Raw genomic sequence first — 21,186 nt, 5'->3', positions numbered from 1 at the left:
AATTTGATATCAAATGGAATGAGCATTGGAGGACTCTCGTAGGGAAGGCGAATGGTTGACTTCAGTTTATTGGAAATATTTTAGGAAAGTGTGGTTCATCTGTAAAGGAGACTACATGTAGAACACTAGTGTGACCTATTCTTGAGTACTGTTCGAGTGTTTGGGATCTGTACCAGGTCGGACTGCAGTAAGACATTGAAGCAATTCAGATGTGGGCTATAGATTTTTTACTGGTGTCAATGCAAGTGTTATGGAGATGCTTGAGGAACTCAAATGGGAATCCCTGCAGGGAAGCAACATTCTTTTCGAGGAACACAATTGAGAAAATTTAGAGCAGCAGCATTTGAAGTTGACTGCTGAATAATTCTACTGCTGCCAACATACATTTCACATAAGAACCATGAAGACACGATACGAGAAATTAGGGCTCGTACGGTCGCATATAGACAGTCATTTTTCTCTCGCTCTATCTGTGATTAGAACATAAAAGGAATTGACCAGTAGTGGTTCAGGGCACTCTTTGCCACACATGCACAGTGGCTTTTAAAGTATGTAGGTATATACAAATTTAGGTGTAGGTATAAGTAACATCGCATATGGTACGACACTGACATTACAGATAACAAACATTTAAACTGAGCTTGCTGCTGACATTTCCATTCATCTAACCTTGATATGTGATGTCAATAGTAATTAGTGACCCATTTGTTATACTACTACTGATGTTTACATACTTGCTGAACATAGTTTAGTATTTAAAGGAGCCATTGTAATGTTATGTAAAGCTACAAAAATTTAGCATACAAACTACAATAATAAGGAGGGTGTTAGTTATTGTTGACATCACATCCCCAAGTTAGCTGCATGGACATGTAAGTAGCAAGCTAGTTTAACTCTCTGCTATCTGTAAGGTCTATGTGGTACCATGTGCGATTTTATTTACGATTAGTCGTCATGGCAAGGATGTAGTTGGTATGTAAATTTATTGTTTACAAGCTGAAGTGTTTGTGATCTGGTTTGAATTTATATTTTAATGTCCAATTCCAATTATGTTCTTTTATTCATGTAACACTGAAGATAACAATACCAGAGAAGGAAAGTTGCTACTCACCATATAGCGGAGATGCTGAGTCGCGATAGGCACAATAAAAAGATTCACACAACTACAGCTTTCAGCCATTGAACACTTTGTCAGCAGTGCACACACATACATATACACACGCACAGTCCCCCCCCCCCCCCCACACACACACACACAAACACACACACACACACACTCTCTCACTCTCTCTCTCTCTCTCTCTCTCTCTCTCTCTCTCTCTCTCTCTCTAGTCTCTCTCTCTCTATGGTGAGTTCCTTCTCTGATATTGTTACATTCCATCCTGGATTTTCCACTGTTTGATTTAACACTGAAGATACCTGCACAGTAGATAAAATGGATCTGCAATACACAGATTAAAAACTTTCGACTGATGCTACCCTTCCTCCTATCTCTGATCTCATTAATACAGCCATTAAGCACACTGTTCCTGATGGAAACAAACCTGAGGACTCCAAAATGTGCTGAATAAAAGAACTGGCTTTGTCATTTACGAACTTCAAAGTGTGCAAGCACTGAAGCAAATTAACTTGCAGCTATGCTGCAAATTTGCTATTGACTGGAAGAAGAAAAACTCCAGCTACCAACAAAATGCCACATTCTCTGACAAAGAAACCTTCCACACAAGAGGGAGGGTTAATCAGCACAACGCAACTTGTGTTCAGGAAACAGCCAGAGTTTTCGGGAATGTGTCAGTGACAGCGAAAAAATGAATGTGTGGAGTGCACTACGGGAAGACAGTGTAATTGGACCATTTTTCTTCATTCTTCATTGAACAAACAGTAACAGCAACTGCTTATCTGGACATGCTTGAGCAACTTGCTATCCCTCAACTTCATCCTTATTAGCCAAAGGTAATTTTTCATGAGGATGCTGCACCACTGCACTGGTATTTACCTGTTCCTGACTTCCTGGACCAAACATCTCCACAGCAACAGAAGTCATAGCGCATACACGTTTGTGGTGTACAGCATGGTGTCTTAAAAAACACAAGCTGTAGAGCACCAAATATTCAAGGAGAAGAATTTGGCAGAGCACTAGAGGACATAAGTTGAAACAAGGCATACGAAGCACATCGCATTCACTCACAATTATTGAGATCCTTCGGAGAATATAATGTGACAAAATTATTCTGTCCAGGATACGAGATAGATGAGACAAGTGGAATACCATCAGACTTCAATAAAAAAAAAAAAAAGTAATGATTTCAACTCCAAAAAAGGCAGGTGCTGACAAGTGCCATGGTTGCAAAATACTGACGACAATTATTTAAATGTGAATGAAATTATTGGTAGAAGCAGACCGTAGAGAAGATCAGTTGAATTCGAGACAAATGTTGCAGGACCATGCAAGGCACACTAAGACTTATGTTAGAAGATGGGTTAAGGAAAGCAAACTCACTTTCATGGCATTTGCTGATTTTAGAGAAAGCTCTTGACGGAGTTCATGGAATACCCTCTTCGAAATTTTGGAGGTGGCAAGGATAAAATGTTTGGAGGGTGTGGTTGTTTAGAATGGTACAGAAACCAGAAACTGAAGGACGTAAGAGGGAAGCAGTGGTTGAGAAGGGCACGAGACAGAATTGTACCTCATATCATTGTTATTCAAACTGTGGACTGAGCAAGTATGATGTGTGTTCAGTAAGTAATGCAACACATTTTTTTCTGAAAGCAGGGTGGTTTTATTCAGGATTCCAAACCACCTTATTGTTCCCCTGTATTCAGGTTACAAAAAACTATTTGTCAGCATGTTGTTGTTGTTGTTGTTGTTGTTGTTGTCTTCAGTCCTGACTGGTTCGATGAAGCTCTCCATGCTACTCTATCCTGTGCAAGCTTCTTCACCTCCCAGTACCTACTGCAACCTACATCCTTCTGAATCTGTTTGGTGTATTCATCTCTTGGACTTCCTCTGCGATTTTTACCCTCCACACTGCCCTCCAATGCTACATTTGTGATCCCTTGATGCCTCGGAATACGCCCTACCAACCGATCCCTTCTTCTAGTCAAGTTGTGCCACAAACTCCTCTTCTCCCCAATTCTATTCAATACCTCCTCATTATTTACGTGATCTACGCATCTCATCTTCAGCATTCTTATGTAGCACCACATTTCGAAAGCTTCTATTCTCTTCTTGTCCAAACTATTTATCGTCCATCTTTCACTTCCATACATGGCTACAATCCATACAAATACTTTCAGAAACCACTTTCTGACACTTAAATCTATACTCGATGTTAACAAATTTCTCTTCTTCAGAAACGCTTTCCTTCCCATTGCCAGTCTACATTTTATATCCTCTCTACTTCTACCATCATCAGTTATTTTGCTCCCCAAATAGCAAAACTACTTTACTACTTGAAGTGTCTCATTTCCTAATCTAATTCCTTCCGCATCACCCAACTTAATTCGACTACATTCCATTATCCTCGTTTTGCTTTTGTTGATGTTCGTCTTATATCCTCCTTTCAAGACACTGTCCATGCCGTTCAACTGAACTTCCAGGCCCTTTGCTGTCTCTGACAGAATTACAATGTCATCGGCAAACCACAATGTTTTTATTTCTTCTCCATGGATTTTAATACCTACTCCGAATTTTTCTTTTGTTTCCTTTAGTGCTCGCTCAATATACAGATTGAATAACATCGGGGAGAGGCTACAACCCTGTCTCACTCCTTTCCCAAACGCTGATTCCCTTTCCTGCCCCTCAACTCTTATAACTGCCATCTGGTTTCTGTACAAATTGTAAATAGCCTTTCACTCCCTGTATTTTACCCCTGCCACCTTCAGAATTTGAAAGAGTATTCCAGTCAACATCGTCAAAAGCTTTCTCTAAGTCTACAAATGCTAGAAACGTAGGTTTGCCTTTCCTTAATCTATTTTCTAAGATAAGTCGTAGGGTCAGTATCGCCTCACGTGTTCCAACATTTCTACGAAATCCAAACTGATCTTCCCCGAGGTCGGCTTCTACCAGTTTTTCCATTCGTCTGTAAAGAATTCGCATTAGTATTTTGCAGCCGTGACTTATTAAACTTATAGTTTGGTAATTTTCACATCTGTCAACACCTGCCTTCTTTGGAATTGGAATTATTATATTCTGCTTGAAGTCTGAGGGTATTTCGCCTGTCTCGAACATCTTGCTCACAAGACGGTAGAGTTTTGTCAAGACTGGCTCTCCCAAGGCTGTCAGTAGTTCTAATGGAATGTTGTCTACTCCCGGGGTCTTGTTTCGACTCAGGTCTTTCAGTGCTCTGTCAAACTATTCACGCAGTATTGTATCTCCCATTTCATCTTCATCTACATCCTCTTCCATTTCCATAATATTGTCCTCAAGTACATCGCCCTTGTATAGACCCTCTATATACTCCTTCCACCTTTCTGCTTTCCCTTCTTTGCTTAGAACTGGGTTTCCATCTGAGCTCTTGATATTCATGCAAGTGGTTCTCTTTTCTCCAAAGGTCTCTTTAATTTTCCTGTAGGCAGTATCTATCTTACCCCTAGTGATATAAGCCTCTATATCCTTACATTTTTCAACATAATCTCCATAATGTCCCCTTACTGGGAGGGCCTTTTTGCCCGAACAGTACCACTGCACCGGTCAACATCAGAGCCAATGTGTTGCTAGCATCAATGACCTCCCCATCATACAGATACTGCTTCCAGAGGAGTACATTCCGCACAAATGTTCCTTCATTGTTCTTTATTGTTTTCTGTTATGTGGCGAGAAACCCAGTGGACCCATGCCTTTGAGTACCCCAAATGGTGGACAATCGTGTCAGCACTACGATGTCCAGTTGTGCAGCAAGGTGTCTGATCACTTTGAATCAGAGTGTTCGCATGCTACAAAGGGTGTTCAAAAAGTTTTGCACAGTCATCTCTATTTTTTTTTTATTTTTTGCAAGAGGAGAATGAAATGTTTTGTGAACATACTTGGAACATTTAGTTATAAGTTGGTGTATAAAATTATTTTCTTTTATTTACAGGTGAGCCATAACAGACCGTGAAGTAGATGTCAGTTTGCAATAATGGTCGGTGATGGAGTTCCTCTTCAAGACCAACGATGACTCTGCCACATCGATTCACAGGAAGTTGCTCCCTGTTTTTGGGGAGGACACAGTGGACCACAGCAGTGTCCAGCGGTGGTTGCAGAGGTTTAAAGAAGGTGATTCCTCTCTACTGGACAATGCACTATGCGGTAGACCATCAACGGCAGTGAGTGATGTGAATAAGGAGGCCATTGATCGAATCATCCAAAATGACAGGTGCGTGATGACACACAGCTTGCTGAAATGACTTGTTTGTCATTGGGTAGTGTGGTATCACTGGTACAGTCATTGGGTACCAAAAAATCTGTGCACGATGGGTGCCTGGATTATTGACAAGAAAAATGAAAACTAAGAGGAAGAATGTGTGCGAGGGTCTCATGAAGACCTTTACTGAAGAGTGGAAACAGTGTTTTGATGGCGTCATTACCCAGGATGAAACACGGTTGATTTGTCCAAACCTGAGAGCAAAACCCAATCCATAGAGTGGCGTCATCCGGGTTCCCCTCGGAAGAAGAAACCAAGACTTTCACGAACAGCAGGGATCAGTGTGGTGTCATTTTCATTGAATTTTTGGAACCTGGCTTCACAATTAACCAGGACTGTTACTGTTTGTCATGGGACAAGCTGCAACGTGCCATCAAGACTCAAACCACAGCTTCAGGTTCAGCTGATCAAGACCACACCATGACAATGCCAAACCCCATACAGCCTTTATGACACAGCAGAAAATCAGGAACATGGGTTGGAAAATTGTTCCTCATCCTCTCTACAGTCTGGACTTGGCTCCTTCTGATGTTTACCTCTTTGGTCATCTGAAGGCCCACCTGTGCGGTAAACCATTTGATAGTGAGAAAGACCTTATTTCCTATGTCAAGTGATGGTGCAAAAGTCAATCCCCAGAATTTTACCAACGTGCATTTACAGCATGGAAAGAACGTAGGGCCAGATGAGTCACAGCTGATGGAGGCTACATTGAGTAGTCTCAATGTATAGCCTGTATGTTCACAAAAAATTTCATTCTCCTTCTGCAACACATACAAAAATTAGAGATTGGACAGGTTTGCATGACTGGCTGTTCTGCTGAAAGAAACTAAATGACAGCTCTCTGCTTGGAAAGCACCTCTTGTCACAGACACAATTTTGAAGGCTACATACAGCACTGCCACCTATCGGAACTCCATCAAACTATAGGGGCTGAAATGGGAATATTCCATGATGTCCCACAATAAATTCCTCATTATTTCAATCAAAGCAGGCTGAGGCAAAAAATTTTGCTTTACTAATTGAATGCCCCCTCTTGTAGTAAATAAAAGCAAAGAGAAAATTGGGAACAGAATTAAATTTCACGGAGGGGAGTGGGGGGAGGGGGGGGGCAGGGGAGGGGGTTGAATTAAAACTTTGAGGCTTGCCAATGACGTTGTGATTCTGTTCGAGACGGCAAGGAACTTGGAATAGTAGCTGAATGGAATAGATGATGACCTGAAAGGAGGTTGTAAGATAAACAGAAACAAAAGTAATAATGGAAGTAGTCATACTAAATTAGCAGATGCTGACAAAATTAGCTTTGCAAATGAGACACAGAAAGTAGTAGATGTGTGTCGCTATTTGGGTAGCAAAATAAGTGACCATGGTCATGTAAAGAGGATATAAAATTGAGAATGGCAATACTAAGGGATACATTTCTGAAAGCAACATTTGTTAACGTAAGTCATAAATATAAGTCATATACAGGGTGCACCATTTATCTTGACCACCTCAGATAACTGTTCGTCCAGATACAAATTACCAAATGTTTCAAGCAAATGTTCTTTAGCCGTCAGGGGGACATCAATCAGTATGATTGCCTTCATTGCACCTTTGTTTTTTACAAAGATATGAACAGTGGTGTGACTCTTTTAAATGGCGCTCTGTATTTTTTATTCGGTAATTCATTTCCTCTCTTAAAGACCTATTCAAAAATGTATCACAGTGTACCATTCACTCAAAAACAATGTTATTAATTACATAACACAACACTGACACTGATGTTCCCACTGCTTAGTGCAGGTACTCGGGGTAATGGGCCACATCCCCATGCTGACGCTGACGAGGACAAATGTAAACCCAAGTAGAATACACACCCGTCATTCCGTCAACCATCGTCAGTTGAAGAGTTGTGTGAGTAAAATGTACACCAACGACGAGATGATTGAAATGCTACTCATCTATGGGGAATGCAAGTTATCAGAACAGTAATTGCAATACTGTTTTCTTACGTACGGATACGGGTACATTTAGTACAGTAGTTTAGTCCTTTTAAATACTGTTGTGTAGAGTAGGCATACTGTAAAGGCTGTACTTCCTACAAACTGCATCGACATAATGTTTCTTTTATTGTTGTTGAAGTTAGGCGAAATGCTACGCAGGCAGTGGAACTGTACAGAGAGTGATATTGTGACAAGAACCCACTTTCCGGACAGATGTTTTCTCGTCTCGTTGTGACGCTTCACGAAACAGGAAGTTTCATCCCACGACAATGCAATTGTGGTAGCACTCGCACAGATGAAGCTGCCGAAGTTACTGTTCTCGCTTCCATTGCTATGGATGCACATGCGAACACACGACAGCTTGAACAAGAGACTGACATTCCTAAAACCAGTGTACATTGTATTCTTACACATCATCGGTTCCATCCTAGACATGTACACCAACATCAAAAATTGCTTGGGAATGATTTCCAGAATCGTGTACAGTTCTGTCAGTGGGCACAGCAATGAATCCTCACCAACCCGAACTTCTTCTCCAATGTTCAATTTACAGATAAATGTTCCTTCTCAAACAAAGGACAGGTAAATACAAGGAACACGGATTATTGGAAATTTCACTCTCATGGGAGTAAATAGTGTGTGAAAGATTTTTTCAAAACAATAAATCGTTATTAAAGAACTACTAAAGTATTTTTAAAGCTACATCTATGGAATCCAGTATTTGACTTCTCGGTTACCAATAAAAGGAGTGTGTGAAGCGAAATAGGAGATGAAATGTTTTTTTGAAAATATTTCATTATGAAAGTGTTTTTAAAACTAAAGCTATGAAAATTTGAATTTGGTTTCTCAGACAGAAATCAAAAAAATGTGTGTGTCACTTATTTTGGAAATTCTACCCCTATGGGGTTGAAATGAGGAGTGAAAATTTTTACTGAAATATTTCATCATGCAAGCATTTTTGAAGCTAAATCAATGAAAAGTTGTAGTTGGCTTCTCTTTCAGTAATAAAAGACTACACCTTCCATTGTCTTTGGAAAGTTGGCCACTTAGTGGTAAAATTCTGTATGAAAATATTTCACTGGAAAGCATTTTTTGAAGATAACTCTTTGAAAACTGGTATTTGGCTTCTCGGTTGGAAATGACTTATCGTCGAAAGTATGCTCATATGGGGTATAAAGAGAAACTGAGACTGGATTGAGGACTTCTTGGTAGGACGGACACAGAAGAGCTTCTGTGAAGTTTGGAAGGTAGGAGACGAGGTACTGGCAGAATTGAAGCTATGAAGACAGGTCTTGAGTCGTGCTTGGGTAGCTCAGATGGTAGAGCACTTGCCCGCGAAAGGCAAAGGTCCCGAGTTCGAGTCTTGGTCCGGCACACAGTTTTAATCTGTCAGTAAGTTTCATATCATTGCACACTCCGCTGCAGAGTGAAAATCTCATTCTGGAAACAACATGTTATCTTGGACAGAGAATCGTCATCAGATGTAGAAGTAACTTTGGGTGTGCCCCAGGAGATGTGTTGGGATACTTGCTGTTCATGTTGTATATTAACGACCTTGCGGACAATATTAATAGTAAAATCAGGTCTTTACCAGATAATGCAGTTATCTATAATCAAGTAATGTTGCAAAGAAGGTGTATAAATTTTCAATCTAATCCTGATAAGAATTCACAGTGGTGCAAAGATTGGGAACTTGCTTTAAATGTTCAGGAAAGTGAAATTTTACACTTCTCAAAAAACGTATTACTGTATGACTAAAATATCAGTCGGTCACTGTTGGACTCAGCCAACTCATACAAATACCAGGATGTAGCAATTCGTTCGGATATGAAATGAAATGATCACAGTGGTTCAGTCGTCGGTACAGGAGACTTCTTACAAATCACTCATGCGACTGGTTCTAGAATATTACTCAGATGTGTGGGACCCTTACCAGATAGGACTAACAGGAGATATTGATAGCATACAGATTAGGGCAGCACAAATTGTCACAGGTTTGCTTAAGCTGTGGGAGACTTTCACAAAGATACCTATGAATGGATCAGGAAGAAACCCTAATAACTGGTATAATGGGATGTACCCTCTGCCATGCACCCCATGGTGGTTTGCAGAGTATAGACGTAGATGTAGAATGGAAAGAGGTACTTTCAGGTCATTGCCGAAGCCCTGACATGCAGTAGATAGGGCCCTTAATAAACAAATAGCACTGCTTTAACATCAAACCAGAAGTTAGCCGAGGACATAGTATCATTCGCAAGCTGATACGTTCCAAGGGGGGAGCCAAATCCAGGGACCTCAAAACCTCATCACTCACCCTCTGTGGCTCTGCTGGTGGTGATGCACCCGCATCGGTACAGATCGTGCAAAGCAAGTTTAAATCGCCTTCCAAGAGAGAAGCAGAATCGTCACTGGATGTCTGAAACCCACACCTCTGGACAAGATCCAGCACCTAGCTGGCATTATCTGTCCAGCCATCCATAGAGAAGCAGCAGCATTTAAACAATGATTTAAATCAGCTGAGTCACAATGCCACTTCCTTTACGGTCTGAGGATTTGTCTGGTATATCAGTAATTTTGTTTATGGGTCAGTGAATTTGGGTAACAATTTTAGGTATCTGAAACACATCACTTAACAGTGAGAGTCAGACATAAGAGGCGCCATGGTCGCTCATTTGTCGGCAGAGCAATTACTGGCCTATACTGTGTACTGTACTCGCCTCTAAGAGCCAATCATCGCTGCGCCCTGCTCCGTCTACTGCTAGTGACTGCTAGTGGCATGGTAGCTCACAGCTCCCATTATAATCTAAACGTGATCAATCAAATCCCCTATAAAACTGCAAGAGGCGAGACCTGTCAGCGCCCCAGTTTTTTTCCGCTAAGGCATTTCAAAATATTCAACAACTGGAAGCCAAGTTAATTTAGAGTCAATTAATAAACCCAAAAAGCATACAGTTTCTTGAAAACATAAAATATTGTGCCCCATTGTGGGCCCTGGTTGGTTAAAACTTCAACAAGCACAGTTAAAATTGACACATGTAGTTTTCTAGGTCAAGAGCCGAAAACCAGTCGTCCTGGCCAAGGTTTCCAGCCTCCTAAGGGTCAGCTGTAGCTGCTTCGTCATCGTTATAAGATCAGACGAAGAGTAGAAGATTGCAAAGTCAACCACAAACAAAGAGCATTTGCCAGGGCTCCTGACTGCAGGGGAAATGCCACTGATAGCAATGGCAAACAATATGACACTAACAAGGGAACCTCCCCATTGCACCCCCCCCCCCCTCAGATTTACTTATAAGTTGGCACAGCGGATAGGCCTTGAAAAACTGAACACAGATCAATCGAGAAAACAGGAAGAAGTTGTGTGGAACTACGAAAAAAATAAGCAAAATATACAAACTGAGTAATCCATGAACAAGATAGGCAACATCAAGGGTACTGTAAGCTCAGGAGCGCCATGGTCCTGTGGTTAGTCTGAGCAGCTGCGGAACGAGAGGTCCTTGGTTCAAATCTTGCCTTGAGTGAAAAGTTTAATTTTTTATGTTCAGACAATTATCAAAGTTCTGGCACTCACACATAATCAACTTTGCTCTCGAAAATTCTAGGACATGTTCAGATTTGCTTGGACATATGCAGGATTTGACGGTCTACACACGGAAAAATTTGAAAATGTTAAAAACATATGTTTTGACACAGCACAGGGAAAACTGTGTGACTGTGAAACTATTGCATTCATTTGTTGCAGTTTATGTGACAAACTCTCATGTTTTCATCACTTCTTTGGGAGTGATTATCACATCCACAAGAAAACCTAAATCGGGCAAGGTAGAAAAATCTTTTTACCCATTCGCCAAGTGTACAAGTTAGGTGGGTAGACAACATATTCCTGTCATGTGACGCACATGCTGTCACCAGTGTCATATAGAATATATCAGACATGTTTTCCTGTGGAGGAATCGGTTGACCTATGACCTTGCGATCAAATGTTTTTGGTTCCCATTGGAGAGGCATGTCCTTTCGTCTACTAATCGCACGGCTTTGCAGTGCGGTCGCAAAACACAGACACTAAACTTATTACAGTGAACAGAGACGTCAATGAACGAACGCACAGATCATAACTTTGCGAGAATAAACTTTTCACTTGAGGGAAGACTTGAACTAAGGGCCTCTCATTCTGCTCACGCTAACCACGGGACCACAGCACTCCTGAGACCACAATATCCTTGATGTTGCCTACCTTGCGCATGAACTACTCAGTTTGTATATTTTGCTTATTTTTTTCATAGTTCCACACAACTTCTTCCTGTTTTCTTGATTGATCTGTTTTCAGTTTTTCAAGGTCTATCCGCTGTGCCAACTTATAACTAAATCTGAGGGGGGTGCGATGGGGAGGTTCCCTTGTAAGAACACTGTCTTAGGTGACCCCATTCTGTTGAATATAGGAGTCAGAGACGGCATCTCCAATGTGATATTGAAAACACTGATCGTCAAGAAAGGATTGGATAAGAAGTGTCAGGTGTCCACATAGTCCCCATTATGAAGTTATTGTAGGATGTTGTACCTCCAAGTAGTGTCATATGCTCTTTTGAAGTCAAAAAACACACAAATCAAATGGTTTCAGTGTAAGGAGGACTCCTTTATCGCCACCTCCAGTAGAATTAAGTTGTCAAGGGTGGAATGGTACTGCCTGAAACTGCACTGGAAATGGCTTAGGCAACCTTGGGATCGAGCAGCCACACAAGGCAGGAGTTAACAATGCATTCAGGAGTCTTACCCATACGACTGGTAAGGGCTGCACTCCAGCAACTGTTAAGAGCACTACAGCCCTTGCCTGGCTTCCAGAATGGAATTAATATTGCCTCCTTCCAAATTGTGTGGTACAGTCCATCATATCGGATCTGACTGAAACAAGAGGGAAGCTGTCCTTTCACTTTAGGGTACAGATGATAGAGCATGGGATCTCATCAGGTCCTGAAGCAGTGACTCTGGCTGCAGACAAAGTTGATTCCAGTTCCCACATGGAGAATGGAAGGTTGTAGACTTCCTCATTATGCGAGAAGAAACTGAGCTTCATCACCTCTGCAGTCCCACAGAACACCTAAAAAGCAGGAGCTTGCCTGGATAACGAGTAACAGTAAAGGTGTGTTCAGCTAAAACCTGAGCCATTTCTTCTGGCGTGTCCACCAAGACCTCATTACTTGACAATGCCATAAGGAGATGTGTACTGCCCTTGCCTGAAATCCGTCTTCTTGATTCCCGAACTTGCGCAGTGATGTGGACCGATTGATGGCAGTCGCGAACTGCCTCCAGGGAGACCTCTTCCATTCTTTTATCACTCATCTCGCATGTGCTCTAACAGATCTGAAGACCTTGCTTGTTGTCAAATTTCACAATTCAATGTCAACAGGAAGTTCCCTATAGGCTTTAATGAATGTCATTGCAAATATCAAAATATGTAACAGAAATAGCCATACCTTCTGATTGCTCCGACTTAGAAGCTTAACTTTTTTACATTTCCACAGCACTACAGACCTTAGTGTGTGACAAATTTTCTCTTGATAAGTCTATCCATTCCTGAGATGGATGGGCACAGAGGCAGTTGGATAACAAATGACTTTTTGTGTGATATAATTAGAAATTAACAATTTCAGATTTTTCCCATTTACTTACACTGTGAAGTGTTTCTTCTTCCCAAATTTCATGATCCTACACCAATGGGAAGTGACTTTGTGACTACCAAAATATGTGACATAAATGGGCATATCTTTTGATTGCACTGACTTACGGGCATAACATTTTTTACAACACCAAGGGAGCATAGACCTTAGTATGTGACACAAATTTCAACTTGATACATATACCAGTTCTCAAGAAAAAAGTTTTTTACAGTTGGACGGACAGGAACACAGACACCAGAGCAATCCTACAAGGGCTCTGTTTTTAATGATTTAGATTCAGATGAGGTTTATTCCCTCAACATTCGTGATGTTGAGCATCTTGAGGATCAATCCAATCAGAATGTGTCCTGCTAGATTTGCGTCAAAATTTGTACACGACTGCTTAGAACAGCACGGAAAGCACTTTGAGCAATTTTTGTAGGTTCACTGAACACTCTGTGTACTTTGTGCTGATGATCAGTTTGATTTTTCATTTGTTTAGTACTATTGCACCAATGCATTTTTGAAGACTGACTTACCACCAACATTGTCCTAAATTTTGAAAGGTTAATTAACAGTGATGAAATAACATCACCTTGTCTCGCACCCGTTTGATATGGAATTACTCAGACAGCTCCCCTTTGTATTTGACTTCGGCTATTGTCTCTGCTGTGCACACTTGGCCATATTTATTAACTTAATTGGTATACCAAGCTCTCTCAGGATGTTGTACATACTTGATCTGTGGATGCTGTCACAAGCCTTTGAGAAGTCCACGAATGTCACCAGAAACCGATGGTCAAATTCCCAGCACTTTTCTAAGATTTGCCTCATGGTGAAAATTTGATCGATGGTCAATCGTCCTTCCTGGAAACCTGCCTGGTACTCTCTCACGATATCTTTTGCAAGTATTATTAAAGACAAACTTTATAAGGTACACTTAGGAGAGAAATGCCTCTGTAGTCGTTACAAGTCCCATCACTGTTCTTTTTATGCAGTGGAATAGTGACGGCTGATTTCCACTCTTCTGGAATTTCCTTTTTTCCCCATATTTCTTTTATGAGATTGCATAGCTCTTTCTCAAGTGTTTCTCCTCCAGCCTTCAACATCTCTGCCGTCATCCTATCTTGTCCTGGTGCCTTATTATTCTTTAGTTTCGCCATTGCTCTTTCTGCATCTTGTTGAGTCACGTGAATGTTTGTGGCTTCTCCTTCACCCTCTGTGTTACTCTCATGTGAAAAGACACTCTCTGAATCTTCAGAATTTAATAGCTCTTCAAAATATTCTCTCCACCTATTCAGAATTTTTTCCCTGTCTGTTGCATATTTCCATATGACATCCTATTACAGGTAAGGATATGGAATAATGATTTATTTCAAGTTTCTGCTACAAGTCACTTTTCATTTTATCCTTAATTTAACACAATGCAACGCGTTTCGAACATGTTCTGTTCATCTTCAGGCATTTATACAAACATACATACATAGAGAAATGTTACTTAAAAATAAACAGTCTTAAACCAGATTAATCTAGAACACTTTGTCCATTGTTTTTTACTGCAGCTGCTGGTGTGGCATTTGGGTGGAAGGAAGGGGGCAGTGTATGGCTAGAAATCATTGATTTCGATTTCTAGCCATACACTGCCCCCCTCCTCCTACCCAAATGCTATACCAGCAGCTACAGTAAAAAACAATAGACAAAGTGTTCTAGATTAATCTAGTTTGAGACTGTATACTTTTGAGTAAAATTTCTCCATGTATGAAACTTCCTGGCAGATTAAAACTGTGTGCCGGACCGAGACTCGAACTCGGGATCTTTGCCCGCGAAAGGCAAAGGTCCCAAGTTCGAGTCTCAGTCCAGCACACAGTTTTAATCTGCCAGGAAGTTTCATATCAGCACACAGTCCGCTGCAGAGTGAAAATCTCATTCTCTATGTATGTTTGTACAAACGCCTGAATATGAACAAAACATGTTCGAAACATTTTGCATTATGTTAGATTAGGCATAAAATAAAAAGTGACTGGTAGCAGAAACTTGAAATAAATAATTATCCCACACAGTCACGGTTCACAAACATAGCCATTATGGTTGCAAATAATAAGGATATGGAAATTTGCTAAAGTGGAAAATTTTAAATACCTCAGTATATTGTTCAACAGGCAAAATAATTTAAAATAGGAAATAAACCAACACATTGTGAACAGCTCTAAAACTAATTTCAGTCTAAAGCAGATAATGTCATACAAGAATCTGTCAATTAAGACCAAACTTAAAGCATACAATGCCATGATAGTCCCAGTACTGCTGTATGGGACAGAAACCCTAGGTACAACAAAGAAGGATGAAGAAAACTTGTTGGTCTTTGAAAGAAAAATTATGAGAAGGATCTTACGGCTTGTCCAGGAAGGGAACATATGGAGACATAGAAACAAAACAAGAATTGTATGAGCTGATGAGGCAATCGAACATCGTTCAAAAACTGAAAGCGTGGAGAATAAGCTTGGCAGGCCACACTGCCAGTAGACCAGACACCTCTCGGGCAAAAGCTGTACTTATGGGAAGACCTGACTGTACTCGTCCAATTGGAAGATGCAGAAAGCGATGGGAGGATGAGCTACAGAAAGACTTTCGCCAGCTAGGAGTCCGTGACAACTGGATCCAAAGTGCACAAGATCGCCGTCTATGCAGGAGCATAGTGAGGTCGGTGCATTATCTACATGGTCCTCGATCGCTGATTTGATTTTGATGACGACGATGATGATGATGATGTAACATCCACGAGATAAATTTTAGCTACAGTGCAACAAGAGGAAATTATGCCTCTAACAGTTATAAACATTATCTATTCAACATACAAAAAAAAACAGTGAAAACGATGATAAATATTAATTACTTATATAATATTTTATGATGTAATTGGACATATCGATGTGTATCATACAAAGACAATGATAATTGTAAATACCTTTTATGATCTGTGTTTGTCTTCCTTTCTTTTTTACCTTTTGTTGGTTGGCTTTTGTAGGTTGTGGACGCATATCAAACTGAGGTCTCCTAAGAAATTGCAATTATTTGTTAATTATTACATGAGAATAGAGTTCATTATTATTATAAATATGAGTGAATAATTATTTATAACTTTAATTCCTCTCTGAGTAAGCATTATCTGTGTTAATTATTTCTTTTCCCTGCAAGGAGTGCAGCCATTGATGATAGCAATTTGTATCGCGTTTTTGTCTGTGTTTTCCTTAGAAAAAAAATCAAATGTTTGCTTGATGAAGTCTAAATAGTGCTCAATACGAACGTAAAGTTTAATAAGCATTTCAAATACTTATCCTATTTGCTCTAACAATAGAAAGTCTCTATCAATTGTCTGCCGCCATCTTAACAATTATCTCAGCGGCAAATTCAAATTATGCAACTCTGCAGACATAAATGCCGAAGGTAATAAAAATGTGTAAAAATAAATGTGCACCGGTGGTCCCGAACTCATTTTAATGAAAATAATTCGAATCAGATTGGTTCTTTAAAAACAGTGCTCGTAGCACGATCCTTATAACAAACTTTTCTAGCTGATGTATAGAGCCGAAATTAATTACACACGAGTTGCGAATATTGTTTCAGGTAACACGTCAGTGTTGTGCGCAGCTGATATTCGGTGGTTTTAATGATCATTTTGATGAAGATAACTGTTTCCATCATAATCAGTAGTTGTACAGAATCTGTAGTATGAACTGCGATTTAGTGACACACAACTTACAGACAACACTTTAACACAACGTTAACTTGGAGTTCTTTAGCAACTTGACCAAATCTTTAGCCGGGAGAAAAATTATTTAGTAATTACTCAATGTAATAAAATAAGATTATCATTTTCATTTACAAATTAATAAAATACCAAGCCACCGAATAACACAGCGAATGATGATTAGTTCCAGCCATGACAGAAATTTTAATTTACTCCTTCCACTTCTATCACTATTGAAGATAAAGTTGAGACTCATAGGTCTTAAGGGAAATGTGCCATCATTATTATCATAAATAACATTTATTCCAGATTTCTAGAAAGCAACAGAACTGTTGAGCAGCAGCTGCAATCACCCACCTCTTGCGTGCCAGCTGGTCCTGGTATTGCGCACGTGCCTGGTGCTGCTTCGTCTCTTCCTGTAGTGTCTTGCGACGCTCCTCCGCTGCCACCCGCTGCTGTTCCACCTTCATCTGCTCGATGTGTGCCTCGTACTCCTTCAGCTTTGAAGCATACTCCTGCTGCCGCGTCGTCTCCTGCAGCTTCGATAGTTCTAGGGCCTCTTTCGCGTGTCCTGTGTGGTATGCAGAACAGGTGCTCATCAGGGTGGCTGCCTCACAGGTATGTGGAGTAAGGTGTACTAAGGGGACACTGTACATGAAATTCATTGACATCTGACATTTTCTGTTTTCTACTCCATAATGTACTTCAGGCTTTCCTGAACATTTTGGTATGTAATACATTCAAATCAGACAATTGTGAGACCTTCAAATAATATTTTAATGAAACTTCCTGACAGATTAAAACTGTGTGCCGGACCGAGACTCGAACTCGGGACATTTGCCTTTCGGGCGCAAGTGCTCTACCATCTGAGCTACCCAAGCACGACTCACGCCCCGTCCTCACAGCTTTACTTCCACCAGTAGTGGCGATTCATTTCTGTTGGTCGAAGCCAATTGCTGAATCTAATGACTTCTTTTGGCAAAAGATACAGATTGATAACTTTTGTTTTTGACATGGATAACACAAGATACACAATTATTGATCTGGTTATTATTGACTATAAAATTGCTTAATGATTTTCAGACATATTTCTTTATTACTGTTTCTTGGAATATGACAGGAATTCTTTGACACAGTTTCGTATTCCATTCTTACAGTTTGATTACAAGTTCACAAAGGCAATGAATGTGACTCAAGGAAAACGTGGTGGCGGACTAATCTGTAGTATAGCTAAATTACCATTCTGAAAACTGTGCAGTATTTTCAAAATGTCCCAATTTCCAACTATGTGGTTATACAGAAACCAAAATGTACAGATCAAATTTTACAGAATATTCTGTTTCATATGGCAAAATTTTACACAGTATATTCCACTATGACACCACAAAATATTCATCATTACATGTTATGATGATCTTTACCGGACACTATTTTCTCATTTGTTCCACCATCTTTTCTTTTCATCTAATGATTCGCCATATCCATTTCCTGTCATTCAAGGGGCAAATAGTTATCAACTGCAGAGCACAATGCAAACACCTATTTATACACTGTAAGCACACTTTTACCCAAGCACATATGGAAAAACATGAACACACAGCAGCCTGGTTCACCGATATCCTTTGTCAAATGTGAGGCTCTAGGATAGAACAGGAACTCCTGAGAAAATTGGGGACTAGTGTAGCAGGGGATACAATCCGTCGGCTTTGGACATTGACGTCACAAGTCGCCAATCGAGAAGCGATTCTTCTTAAAGTTGTAGCTCCCTTCAGTGGCTGATAAGCGTTTTTTGGCTTTTAAAAAAAAAAAAATCTCACGAGATAGAATAAACAGATCCACTTTATTAAGCAATCAGTAAAAAAACGAAACTGAAACATAACAGCAAAAGCGAAAATAGTAAACTGCTATCTGGCGACTTGTGACGTCATTGTCCAAAGCCGACGGGTTGTATCCCCTGCTACACTAGACCCGAAAATTGTGTTTATGGAAGAATGGTTAACAATTCCTTGTCCAAATATAAAATGTACCTGGAAGTTGATGCTTTTAAGAAGCTGGTGCTTCTTCAGATATGCTAAATAGGACTTGGGTGTGACATTGCTTTAAAAAAAAAAACAACTTCACACCAGTGACTGGCAGATTTGTAATGGTGACGGAGGTTTTGCTAGCCAGGTAGTTTGACAAGAGTTATGTAGAACCACTCCTGCATTTTTAACTGATGTAGGACACACACAATATGAATCACACTGCTCATAACAAACTTTGTCTATTACGTGATAGGATCCTTCTCAATTTTGCAGATTTAGTTGTACTGAAAACAGGGTTAATTATGGAGATAACCTAGATCTTGGGCAACTCTAGACACCACTTTGTTACCAAAACATTTATTTAGTATTCAACTTCTTTGGCTTTGCCAAATACAATTTACTGTCAATTCCCAACCTACCTAGAACTCAGGCTATACTACAGATCACTCTGGTAAGACCAAAATTTCAAGGTAGTGTGGTCATCATCACCTCAAACTGATACTCCGATTGTCAGTTACCAAAGCCAATGAACGTGAATACAAAATAAAGACAATAGTAACAGACTGACCTAGAAGTCAGCCTAATGTATACATTTGTGGTTGGCAACATATCCTCCATATTTAATACCTGTCACTACGATAGTAAACCAGTTTTAGTGATTTTATCTGAGCTAACTTTCACTAATAATTCAACACACTCCCCTCTATAAATAAACTATTAGGGATATTGGTAAATCATGTATAGCACACTCGCAATAGAGAATATTCAAAGAATAGTTTGGGACAAATAATGTATGTACACTATACATTAACTACATAAAAACACCAATGACAGGGTCGAAGGGGAGGGAAACCTTAACGCTAGCTGCTATGTAGGAACTGACTGGAAGTTAACAAGGTTAATTTGCATTTAAATTAGGGTCTTGAAAATGATTACTGTACAGACTCTGGCCTACACAGAGCACAGAAAATCCTACAGCCCATTCTATTTACAACTATGCATTAACTAAGAGTGGTAACCAACTGTCAATGTACCTGGGTTGTACGAAAATGGTTCAAATGGCTCTGAGCACTATGGGACTTAACATCTGAGGTCATCAGTCCCCTAGAACTTAGAAGAACTTAAACCTAACTAACCTACGGACATCACACACGTCCATGCCCGAGACAGGAAGCGCCTAGAACTGCTTGGCCACAGCGACCAGCACCTGGGTTGTAGCAAATTAATTCAAAGCAGCAGTTTTCCTTAAGTTTACATTTAATGGAGCAAGCAAAAACAGTATATGGCTGCCTCATAATTACTGTTTAACACTCGTAACAAAACGTCATATGACAGTTGTTTGTCTTTGTTACTGTATAGGCCTATTATGAATGCATTAATGGGACCGAAATCTGTAATAACGTCTGTTGGATCAAAATTAATGGAATGAGAATGACTTGTGTCAGAACTTATTCTGATATCGCCATAAAAGCAACTGTCTAAAGCAAATCACTGATGCAATATCTGTGTCAACAATGTACTTCGGAATTCTGCAATAGAATGTACATTAACAAATTTAAGTCACCCTAACATTAGTAGCCCACTAATAATAAGTCCTAAAAACTTCTAAAACAATCCGTAAAGAGGCATAACGTCCTGTGGATATTAACTTGCAAGTAAGGAGGTTATGTAATCACAAACACATATTGCACAGAATTTACATACGGGATTTTTCGAGTTCCCTTGCAGCCTGTGCGGCTCTTTCCAGAGCTGAGGAATCAAACCGGTACGCCTCCATCTGAGATTTTCTGGCTTTGTCATCACCATCACCCCCAGATGAGATGCCGGGTGGCGGCTGCGGCGGCTCCATCGGCGGGGGCGGTTGCTGCCCTCGAGATCCGAATAGCCACGACATTTTTCTGCTCAGCTGTGCGTTATCTTCCCGTGTCACCTCAAAATTTCGACGTATTCACAAAAAACTTCACCGCCGCTCTCACGGTATTCCGACCTTATCCGCAACACGAGGTTCACACTTCAAAGATCTCGATGTAATCATAGCGAAGACATTCGCTTTCTGATGTAACTTAATTTGCGCTTTGCTTTATTTGCTTTCTTAAAACATAACAGAAAGAAATCTCAGATACGTTGCCATTTTACCATCGCCAAGTTTAAGCGAAAGTTTTTGCTTAATTTTCTTACGCAGAAATGATTATTACATTTTAGGGCAAACATCTTCACGTTACGTAGGGAAACTGGAGAGTGGATATAATCTGACTGGTACTGGCGGCCTGGACTTTGGGCATAATGTGCGATGAATAGGAAGAAAACTGCAAAATTCATAAATGTAAAAGATCAGAGCAATTTACAAGAGGCAGAACTGTGCTTTTATAGGCGCAC

General features: G+C 40.2%; 1 protein-coding gene across 1 annotated transcript in view; it reads right to left on the bottom strand.

The window, feature by feature from the left end:
• Positions 1-20,841, bottom strand: part of LOC124720335 (ATPase family AAA domain-containing protein 3) — an 89,519-nt gene extending 68,678 nt beyond the window's left edge. Inside the window, exons 1-2 of the mRNA XM_047245652.1 lie at positions 20,515-20,841; positions 17,144-17,357 (exon numbers count right to left, since the gene is read on the bottom strand). Of these exons, the coding sequence (XP_047101608.1) occupies positions 17,144-17,357; positions 20,515-20,704 (404 nt within the window). The 5' untranslated portion in view covers positions 20,705-20,841. The remainder of the gene's footprint in view (positions 1-17,143; positions 17,358-20,514) is intronic.
• Between the last annotated feature and the right edge of the window lie 345 nt (positions 20,842-21,186).

This window comes from Schistocerca piceifrons, chromosome 11 (genome assembly GCF_021461385.2).
Source record: "Schistocerca piceifrons isolate TAMUIC-IGC-003096 chromosome 11, iqSchPice1.1, whole genome shotgun sequence".
Classification (NCBI taxonomy): Eukaryota; Metazoa; Arthropoda; class Insecta; order Orthoptera; family Acrididae; genus Schistocerca; species Schistocerca piceifrons.
The sequence above is the reverse complement of the archived record's forward strand: the minus strand, read 5'-3'. Positions and strand labels throughout refer to the sequence as shown.